Source organism: Budorcas taxicolor, chromosome 16, assembly GCF_023091745.1.
Source record: "Budorcas taxicolor isolate Tak-1 chromosome 16, Takin1.1, whole genome shotgun sequence".
Lineage (NCBI taxonomy): Eukaryota > Metazoa > Chordata > Mammalia > Artiodactyla > Bovidae > Budorcas > Budorcas taxicolor.
In genome coordinates this window covers 52934605-52954960 of record NC_068925.1, presented here as the reverse complement: position 1 = coordinate 52954960, position 20356 = coordinate 52934605, and the positions used below count along the sequence as shown (strand labels likewise).

At 47.6% G+C, this 20356-nt stretch overlaps 1 protein-coding gene across 1 annotated transcript in view; it reads left to right on the top strand.

The window, feature by feature from the left end:
* FHAD1 (forkhead associated phosphopeptide binding domain 1) overlaps positions 1 to 19896 on the top strand; it is a 154960-nt gene extending 135064 nt beyond the window's left edge. Inside the window, exons 26-33 of the mRNA XM_052654095.1 lie at positions 2086 to 2215; positions 2885 to 3009; positions 4981 to 5076; positions 5736 to 5956; positions 6494 to 6659; positions 12710 to 12790; positions 15302 to 15355; positions 19780 to 19896. Coding sequence (XP_052510055.1) covers positions 2086 to 2215; positions 2885 to 3009; positions 4981 to 5076; positions 5736 to 5956; positions 6494 to 6659; positions 12710 to 12790; positions 15302 to 15355; positions 19780 to 19896 — 990 coding nt within the window. The remainder of the gene's footprint in view (positions 1 to 2085; positions 2216 to 2884; positions 3010 to 4980; positions 5077 to 5735; positions 5957 to 6493; positions 6660 to 12709; positions 12791 to 15301; positions 15356 to 19779) is intronic.
* Positions 19897 to 20356: the final 460 nt, after the last annotated feature.

The window sequence follows — 20356 nt, the reverse complement described above, 5'->3', positions numbered from 1 at the left end:
GATGCCTTTCCCCTGCCAAACAGCAGGGAGCCAGGGCCGCACGCAGCGTGAAGGAGAGAGCTCAGTGGCCCCGCTGGCTGGCCCTGGCTCCCGTCAACATCCAGAGACCTTTATAGCAGCAGCGTCTCCTCCTTACTAGGGCAGCCCAGCCATGGGGCTGCAGCTGGTTCCGCAGCTGTGCGCGCCCGGGGCCGGAAGCAGGTCTCGTTCCTGTCAAAATCCAAGCTCTTAGTGCAGGACCTGGCCTGTGTTAGTTCACACATTCAGCAACTATTGGGCACCTGCTGTATGCCAGACCCTGTGCTGGGCACAAAGCAGGATGCTCAGGGTTCTTGCCCACACAAGATCCCCTCTGACTCTCTCTCCTGTGTTTGCTGGGAAGGATTGTTGACCAGAGGCCCTGTCTCAGTTTCTATGATGACGTAGTATTGGAGGAGGATGGGGGAGGGAGGCTGCAAGATGAAAGGAAAAAGGGCTTTTTTTCTTTCTCAGAACAGCCTTCCACACTCAGTCTACTTCCTGCGTTCTAAACCAGAGTGGGTCAGAGGGCTTAAGAGTTGTATGAGAAAGAATCTCCATCTTCTCTAAATAAACAAATTCCCAGAAGGGCCATGAGCAAGGGTCACATCGGGCTCAGCCGAGCTCTCCAGGCAGAGGAAATGCTGTCACCGAGCCTGGTGGCTGCCCCACCCCCAAAACCAGCCACCACCTTCTCTCCACCCTCCAGCACATGTGCACATGCACAACATTCCTGGTGTTCACTCCCAGGGCAAACATATGCCCTCAAAGAGAGGGAGGCTGGTGTAGAAACAGCCCCAGAAGTGGACCAGCCAAGCAGGCGGAAAGCTGGCTGGAGCCAGGATCAGGGTCTAGTGAGGCCCCCCTCAGCGCAGCACCCCCTTCTCTCAGGGCTGAACCTTGGTCCCAGCAGGAACGCTGGGGCAGGCCCCTTCTGGCTCCATATTTATGGAGCTCCTACTGTGCTCGGGCACAGGGCTGAGCTTTGGGAATAGCACGGCCTACATGGGAGACAGGCTCTGTCCATGCGTGCATGCTCAGTTGTATCCGAATCTTTGGAGCCCCATAGGCTGTAAGCCCGCCAGGCTCCTCTGTCCAGGGATTCTCCAGGCAAGAATGCTGCAGTGGGTTGCCATGCCCTCCTCCAGGGGATCGTTCAGACCCAGGGGATCAAATCCACACCTCTCACATCTCATGCATTGGCAGGCGGGTTCTTTTCCACTGGCACCACCTGAGAAGCCCCTCCTCACAGGGTTCACATTCTGAAAAAGGAGAGAGGTGATAAACAAGGCAACGTCTAACAAAATGTCCAATGAGGGTGAGCCCTCCAAGGAAGGAAACAGCAGGACTGGGGCTGATTAGCATAGGGGAGGGGGCTCTTTGGGACAAGGCAGTAGGGAGGCCTCTGCAGGAGGAGATGGGGAGCAGAGCCTGAATGAAATGAAGGAATGAGTGGTAGGGGCCTGGAGGGGAGAAGAGACCCCAGAGAGGACTTGCTAGGTCTCTCTAGACCAGCCAAGAGCCCATCCATCCAATTCCCCATAGCAATATGAGACCACCATCCTTACTACCAGCTAAGCACCGAAAAATGTCCCTCCAGGACTTACCTGGCAGTCCAGCGGTTAAGACTCCATGCGTCCACTGCAGGGGGCATGAGTTTGATCCCTGGTCGGAGAAGAGACCAGACCAAAAAAAAGAACCAAAAAGTCCCCCCTTCAGGAGTGAATTTGATGTGATTGTTCAAAGCTGAGAACAGAATGACAAGTGGAAACCCAAACTTAGAAGAATATTAGGAGAAAAGAAAGAAAGAAAACATGGCGAGGAAACATAGAGGGGATCTCTTATTTATAGTGATGCTAAGTCAGTAGGGAAGTTGGAAATCTTCCTAGATGTGACTTTGTATTTGAAATGAAATATTTAAATTCCTTCTCTGCTGAAGCCCCTTAACAATATTTTCCAGGGTACTAAGTGACAGGGTTTCTGCTAATCCATGAATTGTTCATGTTTCTTCAAATAGAGAGATTCCAATCCCTAATAAAGCCGCTGTCTGCACCTTTCTGGCCGCAGGAGCAGTCCTTCAGTGATCTAGGGGCCAAATGCAAAGGGTCCCGACATGAGGAGGTCATTCAACGTCAGAAAAAGGCCTTGTCTGAGCTTCGTGCGCGAATTAAAGAACTTGAGAAGGCCGGCTCCTCAAGTAAGTTCCCTCCTTCCTAGTGGCCCCTTCTGTGCTGAGCCATGGGCCCCAGACCTGAGGGTTCCCTGTGGGGGCTGACCAGGATCACTGTCTTCTATTCTTATCATTTCATAAGTGAAAAGATGTAGTTTTTTAAAAAAAGAAGAAGAAGATGAGTTGGGGGGGTGGGGGAAGAGGGGCAGACATGATCTCAAAGTTAAGAGCAGGCCTTGATACTAAATAAACAGGATTTCATGAAAAACTTGTAACATTGTCCTTCTTTTTCTTATTTCACTATGGCCCAATGGAAACTTTTGCATAGGCCGATGGTGTTCAAGGATCAACCTTGGGGAACTACCTAGATAAATACCCTGTTTAGAGGGAATGGGGCTCTCAAGAAACAGAGAGTTGCTGGGTGGAGCACTGAGCCAGGCCCTAGAAGCCTGGGTTCAAGGTCCATCCTCCTACCTGTGGCCAAAGGTTCACCCTCAGTGCCTCAGCCGTGTCATGCTGCAGCCTCATATTAGCTGTGTGACCTTGGACAAGTCATTTCACCTCTCTGGGCCTCAGATTGTGAGGGTTAGTATTGGCCCATGATAAGCGTCCAGTTAACAGTCAGCTGTGACTTCTTTACATCCAGTGACTTCTTCCTGAACCTTTCTTTTGAGTCTAAATTATTTCTTTTTTTAGATCCTAAGGACCACATGGATGAATCATTTCTAGACTTAAAGACTCTCGGGATGGAAAAAAACATCCAGAAAATATTGGATGTAAAACCTGATTTGCCAACTTTCTCACGAGTAGAGAGCCGAGTGGTAATTTGCCTCTGCAGTGACTGACACGTGGTGAGGGTGGGTCTGAGGGCAGATCTATCCAGGTGCCCTGGCATCACTGGTTCAGGGTCAGATCCTCCCTGTTAGCCTAGCATCTGGATCGATTGGTCAGTGCCTAGCAGTACCAGTGGTCCAGTGTTTGAACAGAAAGGGGGCTTTCAAATGTGCATAGCAGGATGTATCATCACAATGATGTTGGCCAGGTCAATCTCCGGGCCCTCCTTTTCATATCATATGTTATATTCTGCAGAAAATATTCAACAAGTTATATAACATTATGCCATGAGTTTGCCTAAAATTTGCTTCTTTCTGTAAACTTAAAAGCCCGAACACAGGAAAGGTAGCAGAAGGGAGCCGTGATGATTAAGAAGACACAACAGTTCTAGAATCAGAGACCTGCCTGTGTCCTAATCCCAGCTCTGCAAACCAAGTGACCTTGGCGGGCTCTTAACCTTTCTGGGACTCCGTTTCCCAGCTGTAAAATTATGATGGAAAAATTAAAGGAGATAATTATGTAAAGTGCTTATGCCAGTGCCTAGCTCATGGTGAGCACTTAATAGATGATACTTGTGATTATTATCAAATAGCGTTTCAATGGTATTATTCAAGAAAGCCTTCCTTCCTTAGGGGGCTTAGTTTGATTTGCCCAGATTTGCAGAAGTAATTTGATTGTTAGGTAGGAGGTGTTTGATTGGGCATTTGATTGACACATGACAATGGACAGCTCGGGTTAGCGTTAATCAGAGAACCTGCTGGGCATGGTTTGCTGCCACAGCCAGATCTGAACCATCCTTGGGCTGTTGGAAGAAATAATCAAAATCATTCAATCTCATTTTTCTAGACATTTGCTAGGCATGTGGATCTTCAGAAATGTGTTGCTTTGAGACTTCCCTGGCAGTCCAGTGGTTAAGACTTCACCTTCCAATGCAGGGGGTGCAGTGTTTGAACCTTTTTTGGGGAGCTAGGATCCTACATGCCTCAGGGCTAAAAAAAAAACATAAAACAGAAGCGATATTATAACAAATTCAATAAAGACTTTTAAAAAACGATCCACATCAAAACAATATTTTTAAAAAAGGATGAAAGAAAGAAACGTGTTGGTTTTCCTGCTAAGAGCAAACCCTCCTCTGAGAGGTGGGGAGCTCAGCTGGATCCCATATCCTGATCCTGCTTCCAAGATTTGCCTTCTCCTTGGCAACAACCCCTCATCCCACCACTGACGCCACAGAGCAGGAAACCTCCAAGGCTGGCAACAATTAAAAGGAGAGAAGGAGCAGGAGAAAGAATAGCTGAGCAAAGGCAACAGGACTCTTGTTTTTCTGAAGCTTATCTTCTCAGCCTCAGTGCTACCAGTTTTTTGAGCCAGGTAACTCTTTGTTTGGGGGACTATCCTGTGTGTCACTGGGTGTTTAGCAGCATCCTTGGCCTCTACACACTAGATGCCAGTAGCAGTTGTGACAACCGCCAACATGTCCAGGCGTTGCTAAACGTCCCAGGTAAAGGGAGAATGCACAGAGTCATCCCCAGTTGAGAACTGCTGGTCTAGAGGGAAGACAGACAGTGACCAAAGAACGGGACTAATGATGTGTCATTTCAAGAAAAGTTATGCTCTTAAGGGATGGGAACAGAGCTGTAAGAAAGCAGTTCACAGAGGAATCAAACTGGAATAAAAAAACAGCTAGAAGGGGGTGACAGAGAATGAGATGGCTGGATGGCATCATCAAATCAATGGACATGAATCTGAGCAAACTGCAGGAGACAGTGAAGGGCAAGCCTGGAGTGCTGCAGTCCATGAGGCTGCAGAGTTGGACATGACTTAGCGACTGAACAACAACTGTCAAGTTATTCTTTAGTGACTTTCCAGGTCTTCGGTTATTCTTTGGGTTATTCTTCTGGATGTAGAAAATCATAATGAATACCAAGAGAGCGTTTTTATTTCTTTTTTTATTTCAGCCTCAAAATGGCCTTTCCACCCCAGGGTCCATCATGGCCACTGATAAATTAGGGAAAACAGATGCAACTGAGGCTCTGGATCTCAGTGAAAAGCTGGTATGTACACCTAGCATCAGTCCCCCTCCTGTCCAAACCTGAAACCCCCTCAGGCAGTGTTAACCACCAGATAACTTAACTAAACATCAACCCTTCATAGATATTTAGTTGTTATTACAGCTCTGCGAGACCCATCTACTATCCCAGCATGGGTTGAAAATTGCATAGTTGAATTCCTTGGAAAACTGGGTGGCAAGAATAAATGTTTCTATCTGTTGTCATTTCCCCCCTGGTTCTCAGAAAGGCATAGGGTAAATGGATGCAGGGAACATGAAAGTTGTATTAAAAGCCCAATTGTACTCCTTTCCAAAGCATATGTTCTCTGTGATTGCAGAAAGTGAATGAAACAGAATTAGACACTTGCCTCCTTATTAAAGGGCTTCCCAGGTGGCTCAGTGGTAAAGAATCCGCCTGCCAGCGCAGGAGATGCAGGTTTGATCTCTGGGTTGGGAAGATCCCCTGGAAGAGGGCATGACAACCCACTCCAGTATTCTTGCCTGGGAAATCCCATGGACAGAGGAGCCTGGCAGGCTACAGTCCATGGGATCACAAAGAGTCAGACACAACTGAGTGACTGAGCACAGCACACACACTCCTCATTAAAGCAGCCACCAGTGGTGGTGGACCAAGCCTCTTACCGGCAAAACGCTTTCTCGTAGTACATGGATATGAGCAAAACACTCGGGAGTCTGATGAACATCAAAGATATGTCAGGTCATGTGTCTATGAAACACCTCTCCCCCAAAGAGAGGGAGAGAGTCAACCAGCTTCGACAAAGAGACCTCGATATGGTGTTCGATAAGATCACCCAACTCAAGAACCGGCTGGAGAGAAAAGAGGAGCTTTTGAGAGGATACGAGAAAGACATTGAACAGCTCAGGTAGGGCCCATGTCCCCACAGAAAGGCCCAGACCTCCATTCTCCAGGCTAAACCTCAGGGCAGCAGCAGACCTCTGGACCAAGACAGGAGGACAGAGGTCTGGGTGTGCAGGGGAGGTGGGATCATGACTCAGGGTCTGATGGAGGCAAGTCCTCTGGGCCAGAAAGCAGCAGTTAAAGTGCCCTATACTCTCTTAAGGAATAAGGTGCACCTTTTATGAATGTGTCTGATATTTCACCATATGTGTGCTTTTCATAATCCCATCTTATTTTCAGTAGTATCAGTTCCCTGACCCTCCCTGGGAAATTGGGAGGGGCTGGTAATATAACCTGTGTCAGCTTCATGCCACACTTACACAGCCCATGAGCTATTTATTCTGCCCTCTAGTCCTCAAACTTCATTATTCTCTCCCACTTGTAATGAAACCGCTAAGTTAGGCATACACAGAAGTATCTTGAGAATCTCCCAGGGCAGGGGCATTGCTGGTAAGTGAGAAAGATGAGGGGAAAAGAGACTTTGTCTCTCCCATGTGCTCAGGCAGAGCAAAGTGTCGGTTCAGATGTACCAGTCACAGGTGGCCAAGCTGGAGGATGACATCTACAAAGAGGCCGAAGAGAAGGCGCTGCTCAAGGAGGCCCTGGAGCGCATGGAGCAGCGGCTGCACCAGGAGAAGAGGTTCAACAGGGCGATCAGGCAGCAGAAGGTGAGTGCTGCCTGCTTGGAGCAAAGTCTCTGAGGCTGCCCCTCAGCCCCCTTTGGAAATGGCCAGCTGAGGTCCCAGCGGGATCTAGGCAGTACAGAATGCATTTACTGATGCGAAGGAAAGTGGCAGAATAGCTTTAGCATCAGGCAGACCTAAGTTTAGACTGTAGCTCTTGCATTTACTGTGTGACTTCAGGCAGGTTTCTTAACCACTCTGAGACTCAGAGTCTAGCTTGTCTGTATTTTCTTTCTTTCTTTTTAATTTAATTTTTAATTTTATATTGGAGTATAGCTGATTTACAACTTTGTGTTAGTTTCGGGTGCACAGCAAAGTGATTCAGTTATACATATACATATATCCATTCTTTTTCAGATTCTTTTCCCAGATAGGTTATTATAGAATATTGGGTAGCATTCCCTGTGCTTTACATGGGTCTTTGTTGATTATGTTTTATATATGGTGGTGTGTATGTGTTAATTCCAAAGGCCTAATTCATCCCCCCTCCACGTTTCCCCTTTGATAACCATAAGTCTGTTTTCAAACTGTGAGTCTGTTTCTGTTTTATGAATAAGCTCACTTGTATCCATGTTTTAGACTCCGCATATGAGTGATATCATATGATGCTTGCCTTCCTCTGTCTGCCTGACTTCACGTAGTATGATTCTCTCTAGGCCCGTCCATGTTGCTGCAAATGGCATGATTTCCCCCTTTTTACGGCTAACATTCCATTGTGTACATGGACCCTATCTTCTTTATCCATTCCTCTGTCGGTGGACATTTAGGCTGCTTCCATGTCTTGACTGCTATAAACAGTGCCCTCTGAGACTCACCATCTAGCTTGTCTGTATTTTTTTTAACTTTTGATAATTCATGTATTTTACCTTGTTCTTTCTATTCAGATAACTATTTTTCTGCCAGTTTTATTGAGATGTAATTGACACGGTATTGAGTTTAAGGTATACGGCATAATGACGTGACTTCCATGCCACATGAAGTAATTGCCACAATAAGCTCAGCAAGCATCCTGAATTTTTTAAAGTGGTGTCTATTGTTCTTACTTTCATTGTTCTGGCAGGTGCAAGGGACACAAAGATGAATAAGTTCTCTGAGAATAAAGATTTTCAATTTGCTATTCTGAGTACACAGAGAATAGTAGACACCCAATAAATATTCGGTACATGGATGGATGGAAGGACAAGTGGATGGATGGCTGGATGCATGGATGGTTGGATGGGTGGATGGGTGGACACCAGATCAGTGGATCAGTAGGTGTTCAGGTAGATGAATGATCAGGTGGATAGAGATAGATGAATGTCCTTGAAGGACATATTTTTCAGTGCAGAACATACAGGTAAAGAGCTGATTTCAGGCTGACTTAGTGGGTAAGGGTTCTGTTCAGATCCAGAGAAGGGTACTTGGCTCAGTCTAGAGCATTCAGGGAGTGTTTTCCAAGTGCTGACATTTGTTATGAATTGCAAAGGAGAGTTGGAGTTTGTCCACCAAAGGGATGGACAGGTGTGCATTCGAGGCTGTGGGAGCCACAGAGGAGAGGCATGGGGACGAGGGATTTGCTTCCTGGCATGAACTTGGTGAGGCATTGACTTGAGAGACCAAGACTGACACTCAGGCTGGTGATCCAGCTAAGAGGCCACCTCCTCCCCTCATCCTGCTATCTCATCTATCACATGACACAAGACTCAGTGGGTCCTGGGGTCAAACCCCCCTGCTTACTGTGTGACCTTATGCAAATCAGTCACCCTCTCTGAGCCTCACTTTCCTCATCAGTGAATGGGAGCTAAGAGCACCTGCCTTGCAGGATTGTTGTGAGGATTGAATACAACACAGGTAACCCTTCCTATCCAAGCTCTCACCATCTAAACTCAGGACCAAATGGTTTCCGATGCCCAGATACACCTGTCCAGGCTCTGAAGCATGCAGCTCAGAGCCTGGGACTCAGCAGGTGGATGAGGCTGTCTTCCCTGTGGCCAGCTGACTGCACAGGTGGTCTCTGAAGTGAGTGCTGCCCCAGACCCAGTAAAGTCTGCTGCCAGAAGTCCCCACACACATCGAGACAGGCGTGGGCAGCAGCTGGACACCAGCTCCAGAAGCTCGCTGTAGCCCTGTGCCTGCACCGCAGTCAGTAGTGGGGTCTCTGGTCCTCTTGGCAGTTAACACCCGTGACCATCCACTCCTGTTCTCAGCAGCATGTCACTAGCCCCACTGGGCACTGGCACAGTGACTCCTAAATAGATCAGACTCTCCCTGGCCCTTCACTCTCACCTAAGGTCGAGCAGATCTCCAGGCAGGCTGGATCAGGCAAACAGGGAAAATTACCATAGCCCCCATCTCTTCATGATGTCTGCAGGCATTGGGCTCCACTCATGCTACGCAGCCATGATCAGGGTTATTAATGCCTCTGGTAGCCCTGCCTGGTTGTCATGACGATCCCCATTTTACAGATGAGGAAACTGAGGCTCAACGAACTAAAAAAGAGACTTGTCCAAGTTCATAGAGTAGCTGGTAGTTCACAGAGTCTTGTTAGTCACTCAGTCGTGTCCGACTGTTTGCAACCCCATGGACTGCAGCCTGCCAGGCTCCTCAGCCCATGGGATTTCCTAGGCAAGAATACTGGAGTAGATTGCCATTTCCTTCTCCAGGGAATCTTCCTGACTCAGGGATCGAACCCAGGTCTCCTGCATTGCAGGCAGATTCTTTACTGTCTGAGCTACCAAGGAAGTCCCAAGTAGAGCCTTTACCTAGCCCCAGATCTCTCTAGTCCTAGGTCCTGCATTCTTTGCAGGTCTGGCCCCCAGTTGCCTCCTTGTACCTGTTAGTCTTTGTAACTTGGAGCTGTGTATTTTTGCACACATGCTTGTGTGTATGCCTGTGAGTATGTGCTGTGTGTTTGTATGTGTGTATTTGTGAGTGTGTTGCCTACATGAGCTCTAAGGAGGCCAGTCCTTAGAAGGTCATAGAAGGATGTCTTTCTCAACCAAGAGGTGATGGTCAGATGAATCCCTTGCAGAAGGCTGTCCTCCATTCTGCAAACTTTCCAGGAGGAGGTTTCCAGACAGCAGGCTCTCTGGCTTGTAGCCCCAGAAATGAAAGTGCCTGCTGTCCTGCTCTGAGGGAGCCCGGATGTAGTGTTTCTAGTGCTCACCGTTCTGAATTAAACATCACAGACCTCAGTCTGCGTGTGTCATGGGGCTGCCTTAGGCAGAGGACAGTTTCCTTTCACACCAAGCAATGCCAGGGAGAGCTGGGCCACTGACAGAGTTCTGACTTTCCCTTTGATGTGCCCTCTGGAGAGCTCACCCCTCCCTGAGGCATCCCCCAAGCCCCAGGGCTTGGCAGGCGAGGCCCCAAAGCAGAGACACCAGACCACAGAATGGGACAGCAAAGGACCCAAAAAAGGCCATTGTCATGTACTGAAAACCTGAGGATTTACATAATCAGGCTTCACATGCATTATTCATGGGCTGCCTCATTCATACACAATGCAGGGGACGTGCCAGCCTGTTTGGCGCTAGATATCCTTCAGCAGAGAAGGGTCTGAAATGGCCAAGCTGAACCTGTGTCAGGGTCCCCAGAAGAGCTACAGCTAGGAGCTTTCAAATTCGTGAAATTCTCAGTTGGAGGAAAGATGTACATGAACTACAACCACAATCATGGCGTCGCCAATGATATCATTTACTGAGCACTTTAAGTATCATTTACTTTACTTTATCATTTACCAAGGGGCAGGCACCTGCTCCACACCGTAGAGGCTTCATCTCTCCCATCAAGCCCGCAAAGGAAGCTGTTGAGCATCAGCCCACTGGAGAGAGGGGAGGGCTGAGTTGACAGAGGGAACCACTCCCTGGCTGCTCAGCTGCAGAAACAGGATTCCCTCCCACCTGCTGCCCTCTCCAGCCCACATTCACTTTCCCACATCCCTTCCTTCTGCGTCTCCCTTACCCGTCTCCCTTACCCGGGTGCCTGCCTCCTATTTCTCTCACCATTGCTCCCAGAGTTTCACTCCAGGACTCGGGTTTGCATTTGAGGCTTCTTATTACTATGTCATCAGAAATCCCTGTTTATCAGGAAGAAAAAATAATAAACTTTACAGTTTTGCTGGATTCTAAAGGACACGTGTATACATTTGTCTTGGCATCAGTTCCTTCCAGGGAGTATGTCTTCATTGTTTTTAAGTGGAAATTAACAGAAAATAGAATTCATCTTTCCTAAGTTTTACACCTAGTATTTCCACAAGGAGCCTTACTTTTTAGCCTCCTATACGAAACTTTGAGTGTTCACCCTTTTCATTGAGCTCGCAGGGTTGAAGCACTGAGAGATGAAATTAACACATCTGAAGCTTCAGAATCCACGCCCCCACCCCCACCCCCCAAAATGTAGTTTGTTGTCTTAAATGTTTGACCATCTCTTCACTAAGCAGCACCTTCCAGAATCAAAAGTCGTTATTTCCACACTAATACCTCTGGCCGTGAACTTGAGACTTGATATGAAAGGCTGGGCATTCACAGAGAACCCGGTGGTCATCACCAGGGGCTCTGGAAGGAGCTGAGTCTGTGGCTCTCTCCACGTGGCAGAGAGAAGGGACCCTGGCCCAGGCTGAGCTCACGCTAATCCACGTCCAAGTCACTCGAAGCCCGCAGTGTCTCTCAGAGGCGGGAGGTGGAGTCAAACAGCAGTCCAGCCCCGCCCCTGCCCCTAGAGACCCTTGAGTAGGTGACTTGACCTCTGTGTCTCACGTTCCTCAACCAAAACAACCAAAGATGGTAACAAGAGGCCCGCTCCGTGGGGCAGCGGGAGGGTTAAATGGCAAAATGCCCGCAGTGCCTGGCACACGGCAAGCCCCTTTTCTAAGGGGAAGAATAGAGAGCCCATGGATGGGTGGGGATTCCTGCGTTTCTTTCAGGGAGCTTCCTGCCAGCTGACGCCGTCCCTGGCCCTCCCAAAGCCGGCTGCTCCTGTGACGCTCTTTTCTCCTCGGTGAATACCACTCGGGTCACAGCCAAGAAAGGACCCAGATACCTTTTGTGAATGGCCTAATGCTGGGGTTTTTCAATAGGAAAATTTTAAATGCACAGAAGTGGCCATTTGAAAAGCACGCAAACCCTTTTACTTAGGGCTTGAAGTCTAAGAAAGGCTGAAGGGCACCGGCTGCTTCTGGCAGAAACCCGTTCAGCTCGCCTGCCAATCAAATCTCCAGCCAATGAAGTCCTGCCTAGGGGGCATGGCCACCACTTTGCCTGTGGCCTCAGCCCAGAGAGCGTGTGTGATTAAGTCACTCAGTCGGGTCCCACACTTTGCGACCCCATGGACTGTTGGCCCGTCAGGCTTCTCCGTCCATGGGATTAGCCTGGCAAGAATACTGGAGTGGGTTGCATTTTTTTCCTCCAGGGGAATCTTCCTGACCCAGAGGTCGAACCAGCGGCTCCTGCATTGGCAGGCAGATTATTTACCACTCCGACATCTGGGAAGCCCCCTCAGCCAGGCAGGAGCGCTCTAAAGTTCCTTCTGCTTAATTAGCTCACGTCCCTTGTTTTTAAGATGAGAATAAAAATGGCACCTAACTCAATAGCCTTGGATGAAATGAGAGGTTGCATACAAAACCCTTGGTACATGGGACCACATAGGATACATGCTCACCTGCCATCATGGTTATCCTCACTCTTCTATTTAACTCAGAATTTCCAGGATTTCCTTGGGCCCGCGTATTCTCAAGATCCAGGTTTCCTCAGCATCACTTGCGTGTTTTTAGCCAACAAGTAGGAATTGGTAGGTGTTGTGTAGGAGTAGCGGGTGATGGGAGGGGCTTGTGGATGGTACTCTCCTGCCCACGATGATGAATTAGGGCAATGTGGCTAGGCTGGTGCAGCATACGGACAGAAGATGGCTAAAAAAAAAAGACCCTCACCTGCCCCCTTCTTCTGCCCACCAATCCCAGTGAATCCCAGTGCCTCCTAGCAACCTCAGAGGTGTGTCCCCGAATGGAACAAGTGGGGACACACTGAACACTGTCTTGCTCACCTGATATTTTCACTTAGGAACGTTTAGAGGACCTCGAACAGAGAAACGCCAAAGAGTCAGCAGCTTGCAACTGTTCCTTCAAAGAGAAAGAGAGGCAGGTACAGAGACCCGTTCTGATCTTGGCAGCCAGATACAAAGTAGATACCTTATTTTCAAAGGGCAAGAGCTTGTGGGGTGCAAATGCCAGCGTGGGCAGCCCAGAAAACATTCCACCCTCCTCCACTCCCTTCCCCTCCCCCACCCCAACCCCTGCCTGCAACCTGCACAAGGGACCTGAGAGACCCAGGATCTGGAAGTGAGAGAAGGCAGAAGGGCAGCGCAGCCATCCTGGGTGTAAATGATTTGGGGACATAGAGATGAAACCGTAAGAAAAGAAGAAGGTAGGAGTGGGGAATCCCAGAAACCTCTGCCCTAAGGATGAAGTACAGTAGGTGGAAGGAGGGGGGGATGGTACAAAATGGAGCCAAAGATAAGGATGAAGGTGCCTGTTATAACACCCCCTCGCCTGCCAAAGGGGAGCCCCATTAGACAGTGGGCTTTCTGGTAGCCAATGGGAAATGGAAAACCCAGCATGGTCCAGAGTTCACTGTGTACATGAGATATGATGAGTGTGATGCTCAGAAGTGTTCCTAGAACAAAGACAATTCTGGATTCTTCTCCAGAGAGGACATTGTGTGGTGTGATGAGCAACACCCCTAAGAATAGCAGTGCAGTGCTAGCTGGGTCATGGCTGTGCACAGATCTTAAGACAGACTGATGACATCATACCCCAGTGAGTCCAGGAAAAGCATGTGCACACGGGCCAGGCTCTGCCCTTCAGTGCCCAGCCATCCACTGATTGGACTTAACCCAAAAAGGTATTTCAGAGCAGTGTTCAAACTGGGGTTCCCTGGAGCCCTTGGGTGCCATGGGAAGGGGATGCCTCTCAACACACACACACCTTTCTCCCACCAGAGAAGCTCTCCACTGTCTGTTTTAAACCCCAAGTTCCTCTTGGAATTTTGCTTGGATAAAAGGTTTAGGGGAAAAAGGTGGGGGTGGGATGGGAAGGAAGGAGGTTGTCGGTTTAATACCACTGCTTCATAATATCTGGAAATTTGGATAGTGACTGCCTCAACTGAGTTTGTGATAAATAGAGTGGCTGCAGGCTCAAGGCCTTCTCCATGAAAAATGCCTGGAGGACAACTATCTGTTCAATATGGGTGCATAAGCCTTCATGGACAGTGCTCTGAGGGGAGAGTTAGTGTCCTTCAGGGAGAATGGAAGAGACTTACTAGTACCTATGACCTGTCCCAAAAGATGGCCTTACTTGCTCCATGAATTTTATGAATGCCCAGTAGCATTGCCAGATTTGAGGTGGGGGGGGGGGGGTGGGAACAAAACAGCATGCCCAGGATGTGTTAAGTTTTAATTGCAGATAAACAACAAACAGTTATTAAGTATAAATATGTTCCAAATATTGCACGGTGGCATACTCATAGTAAAAAGTATTTTGGTTTCATTCTGAGATTCAGATTGAACTGGGAATCCTGTATTTTATCTGACAACCCCTCCAGCACTTACTGAGCACCAACTAGACACCAGGAGGGGAGTTTCTGAAGCAGGTGTCGCAAGATGGCAGCCCACAGACATATTTCATTTGACTCATGGGATTTTTCTGGGTACATTTCAAAGTAGGGCAGTTTAACAGAATACTCCAGATTTCCAGCTTCTCTGGGAAACTTGCAAGATCTGGGGATACTAGGCCCACAGTCCCACAAGCCACCATCACACGCCTCTGTCTTCCAGGCCCCTTAGCGCTGGACTCATGGGCTTGCTGCCACCCCTCCCCGGGCTCACCTCACCCATTTCCTTTACTTTCCTGGCCCCTTTAGGAATCAGGTTGGTGACCCCAGCTGATGCTCAGGGCTCTCTGAGAAAGGCCCCTTCCTGACACCCCTATACGTTCACCTGCAGGATGTAGGTCTGCAAGGGGGACCCCAGTTCCCTCTCCCTTTGGTGTCTCCAGTGTCTCGGGGATGCTCTTCCTTTGAAGAACTGTCCCTGAGGTGAAGAGTCTTGAGCAGATCAGGGCAGCAATAGTTATCAAACCCCAGGGGGGTGGCAAGCTCCAGATTCTCGGTGATGGCTTCCCAACAGGCCCCCAGAGAGAGTCCCTGCCAGGGACGTTAACCACTGGGCCTTTTGTCATGCCTAGGCCATTGGGTGGAAACCACTGCACACATACAGCCTCTTCTAGTGGCCTGGAAAGCTGTGCTTCCCACTAAAGCAGATCTGCCCTCCAGGGAGAATATAGCATCCTTCATAGCCTTCTTGGTTGACCCACCTCCTTCTCTACTGGAATCTGGAACAGAGATCTCTAAGAGGTTCAGCGGAACAGTGTAGCATTGCCCCAAAGCCACATCCCATTCTACAGACACTCCCCCCTACCGCCATCCTTATCTCTTCCCTCTTCTGCAGACCCTCATCCTCATGTCCTCACCTAGGAAGGCTCAACATTTCATCCAAATGGGTAGCATCCGAAACTTGAGAAAAATCTGTTTTTCTTTGATGCAAAAGACAAAGCAGAGCATAAGCTAAAATTTGTCAATATTCTTTCTGTGTTAAAGAGACGAATGTTTGTAGAGGTGGTGAAGAACAAGATGCAGAACTCAAATTTCCAGGTGAGCCAGGAGAGGAGAGAAGAGAGAAAACCATAGAACATCAGCAGGAAGCCCAGTCGACAGAGACACTGTATCTATCGTGTACTGAGCATTTAGCATGTGCCCTGCACGCAGAGCTAAGCACCCGACCTGCAGTGTCTCATTCAAGCTTCACAACAACCCTGTGGGGGGTAGGTTTTGTTATTGCACCCAATTCTCAGATGAGCTGTCTGAGGCTTAGAGACCATTTGTCCAGAGCCACACTGCTAAGTAGGAGACATCTGACACCCAGGTGAGAGTGCTGGCTTTTCTTCCTTGAGGTTATAAACTTCCAGGTAATAAACCTGATAACACTTCCGATGGCATTTCTCTTGAATTTCACAGAAGCATCCTCTAAAATTCTTTTAAAAGTTGAGAATTAAGACTTTGAAATCTTGAGCATGTTGAAACATTGCCATTGACAAATCAGCCCTGGAACTGGAATTAAGCCAATCCGCATTCCCACTTTGCAGAAAGTAGAGGCGAGCTCTCAGGGAGCTTGAAAGCTGAACACATTTTGGTTGAATAAGAGAGAAGAGACACTCAAGTTTGATAAAAGGCCACAGTCATTCTGAAGCAACCAAATTATCATTGGTAGAAGAAACAAAGATATTCTAGGTGAGGGACATATTTGGAAAACGGAAGCTTCTTCTCAACCAGCATCCTTGTTCTAAGGCCAGAAGATGGTTACTGTCCCAGAGCAGGACATTAAAATGACAGAGAGCGTCCTGGGGGCCCCTATGGATCTCAGACCTTTGCCACGCTGCAAAGTGGAAATTTTGGGAAATTTGTTACTTATTCATTCACATATATGACTGAAGCAGAGGAGGAAGAAAGAGCCCTAAGCTAGGTTTTGTCTAAGGACCACCTGGGGATGTAAAATGACAGAGGGGATATTGACATGGGTCCCAGATGTTGTGAGAACACTGCTTCTCTGAGCTATAAGACCCCCTGGCATTTCATGCTGCCTTTGGCTTTAACAGAGTAGGGGCAAATGGTGCTTTGGCTGAGAGCAAAGAGCCAGCTTCCCATTTTCCTTGCACTCCAGTCCCAGCTTAGAAGTTGGTGTCTGAGATCTCCTTGGTACAGAAAGGTTTCCTCCAGGTTCCCTACCAAGTGTAGCTTGGGCGACTCCTTCCTCCAGAGTGGACCTGGAGTCCTTCAGGGGATGGAGTCACCAGGACCACATTGATAAAGATGGGACGTATAAAGTCTGCTCTCTCAGTCTCACATAAGAGACTCCCAGAGAGTCTCAGCCTTTCTCATAACAGAGTCTCCATCTCTGGGACACTTCAGAACTAGCACATTATTCCTTTTTAAGATCCTAGGGGATTCATATCGATTTTATTTTATTTTTCCTCTGCAGCTAACAGTCTTCTATAATTATCAATCGTATGCTAAAGGGAAAAGTCTTCTAGTTAATAAATTGAATACCTAGTCTAGGCCACATACTGTGCTAGGAACTGGGGACAGGAAAATGAACAAAAAGATACTACCCCAGCCTTCATTCATTCAACGAATATTTGTTGAGAGGCCTGTGATATGGCGGGTAATATTCAGGTGTCAGGATTCAATCCCATTCTCAGTGGCAGCAATATCACCCCTGAGAGGGCAAAACTCTACTTTTTTAATGTATAAAGCACAGAAATACACACAGTGCTATCTGTAATAATCAAATTTCACGGAGGTGAGAACTTCCCACCTCAGCGGTAAAGAATCCACCTGCAATGCAGGAGATGCGGATTCGATCCCTGGGCTGGGGAGATCCCTTTAGAAGGAAATGGCAACCCACTCCAATGTTCTTGCCTGGGAAACTCCATGGACAGAGGAGCCTGGTGGGCTACAGTCCATGGGATCTCAAAAGAGTTGGACACGACTTAGAGGCTAAACAACAACAAAAGTGATTAGGGAAAATTGTCTGAGAAGGCTTCTTAAGGAAAAGGACGATAATGAAAAAAAGAAGAAGAAACGCCAGGTTAGATCAATGAAGAAACATGTAAAACTCCCAGTCTTTCATGGCTTTTTATCCTGGGGCAAATAAATAAACAAATATTGGGTTGGATAAAAAGTTAATTCAGGTTTTACCATTAAAATGTTATGGAAAAACCCAGATGAACTTTTTGGCCAGTGCAGCACTTTCTGAGTTGTTCCTGAGATCAGGAACACTTTTCACAGGGACCGCTCCATCCTCCTCCCCAGGCCAAGGGCCAGGAGAGGCCTCCATGAAGTAGGGATGTTTAAAACCAAGACCTGAGGTGGTGTGGGAATGAGCTGGAATCTTTGTGCCCAGATCTGCCACTCCAGTATGCCCTGAGTATTAACTGGGATTATCCCAGTTAATTTCCAAATTTCCAATTTATTTTTTACTTTACAATTTTGTAGCGGTTTTGCCATACATTGACATGAGTCCGCCATGGGCGTACATGTGTTCCCCATCCTGAACCCCCCTCCCATTACACTGTTGGTGGGAATGCAAACTAGAACAGCCACTATGGAGAACAGTGTGGAGATTCCTTAAAAAACTGGAAATAGAACTGCCAAATTTCCAGTTTAAATGTCCTTATTTAAATGACAGGCTCCTATCCTGACCTTGTTCTTCTAAGGGTGAGCCGGGAATGCAATTCCAAACATGCAGGATGAATGCTTATTGCTGTGGGAGGTCCCTGGCTAGGGACAGACCCAGCCAGGCTTCCCCCACCCCTCAGGCCCGCACTTGAATTTTCACATTTCGCATTCTTCACCCCTTCCTTTTCCCAGTTCAGCCATCCCCTCTGCCTTTTGCTGTCCCTGACCTCATCACTCAAAAAAGTTGACCAAAGCTTGCTCTGTGGTGCTTCCCACCTCAAGCTCATGGCAGACCTGGGACTTGGGGGACCCTGGGACTAAGGAATCTTCATTTTTAACAAACACCCAGACTCTCACTCTGACAGCCAGCCCCACACCAGGTCAGGGCACTGGCCCTGGGGACCCATCCAATTTTATTGAAAATCAAACTAAAAAGGATACAAAGGAAAACTGGTTTAGAGGCAAAAGATTCTCAAACATTTGTTGTCTGTTTTCCTTTTATCTGGGCATTCCCACAAATATTTACTTTGTGTGCTAGTGTAGAGATGTTAGCCTACCTCACCCTGAAATGTTTTCCTGCAATGATTTTGAAAGCAATCTCAAAGCACATTTCAAGGCTCCTGGCACCCACTGGCATAGGTCAGGCACAGAATGTGATTTTTAAGCCTGTCTTAAATGAAAAGAGTTACAGAGATGGTCCTACCAGCCCCTTCCATTTAAATCCACCCAGAACCTCCTCTCAACCCCTGAGGAAGACAGGACATTCTGACCCCTATCTGACAGATGAGGAGACCAAGGATCATGCTTTCAGAGGCAGAGCTGAAACTTGACTACCTGTAGGCTTGCAGGCCCTCTTTCCCCAGGGGCATGAGTTGGAGTCAAAAACTTGTAGGAAGTAGGGCTGGTGATGTGAAGCCTGTTGGAAAGAAACTTGCAAGTTACAATCGTATCTACAATGTAAACAGAACCGTGCTAGAGAGAGATTATTGGGTTGCAATGAATAGAAACCTATTCAGAAAGAGGGAGGGGGCTTTTATAAGGATGTAAGAGTGAGTGCCTCATAATTACTGAGAGCTGAGAGAGAGCCTGGCCTCAAAAGAGAACTGGTAGGCCATCATCTCCCAAGCATCATCTGTCTTACACACAAACACATGGAGAGAGCTCGTATCACCTCTCTGTGCCTATATCTCCCCTGATCTCATCTATCTCTGGTCATGTGATAAAAAGGGATGACCTCATGGTCCCCCAGTTCAAAGAACCAGCTCAGGTAGTATGCAGCATCATAGAGTCCATAATCCTAAATCCTAGGAGTGACCATCTGAAAAGCCGAGCCTGTGCCGCGGTGCCCGATCAGCTAAGACCAGGGACAGAGTCATACTCATGACTGCCCCAAGCCAGGGACAGTGCTTAGAATAGGGTTAGACAGATTCCCCTTGAATATCCTACATTTTCTCCTCCTAAGACATCAGAGACATAAGACATTCAGCTTATGTCTTAGTAACAGCTGTCTTAGTAACAGCTTTTCGAGAGAAAGTCCATCCCAATGAATGTGCCCATAATCAGAAACTCCTGGTTTCAAAAACAAAAAAAAAGAAAGAAAATATAAGAAGAGAAAGCATTCTCTTTATATCTGGAAGGGAGTACACTGGAATGTCAATAAGGTTACCTGTGGGTAGTGTGAGAATAGTGGATTATTTTAGCTTCTTTTTGCACACATCTATGTCTGTATATAATTTCTTTCTTACAAATACTTTATTTTGAGTTAAAAAGCCCATTTGAGTGGTATATTTGGGGATCTCCTTACAATTGTCAAGTTTGTGCATTTGTCGCTCTTGTTGAAGGTCGGAGCCAGAAAAGCCACTGCAAAGATGGACCAAGAAAGAGAGATGCTAAAGAGAGAGATATCCAGCAAGTCCAGCCAGAACCTTCTGTTTTCTAAGCCTGGTGGAAGGAACTAGAAACATCATCCCACCGAGTCTCGCGAGATCCTCCTCCATGAGTCAGAGAGGCTCTTCTGCACCAAATCACAAAGACACTTTTTTAGGACTTAAAAGATTTTTACCCTATGTGTTGCTTCCTAGACTGGTATTTTGCACAGTACAATTTTTCAGAGTGTGTGGGGAGAGGGGCTCTTTTCACAGCTATCTATGAATGTAAATGCACTCGGGCATATGAAGAATTAGTTCAAAATTCCGACTCCTAGGCCCAGTAGATAAACTTATGTGTCTGGGTTGTGACGTACCCAAATGTCACACCTCCACGGAGCTCCAAGAAACCCACAGTTGAGAAAACCCAGAGCATGTTACTGGGGCCACAGGACAGAAAGGTAACCTCAGGGGCTGCTGGGGCCACAGTATAGTGCATTTATATATGAATTTCTTATAATAAATTTGAACACCAACCTGTTTTTATCACTTC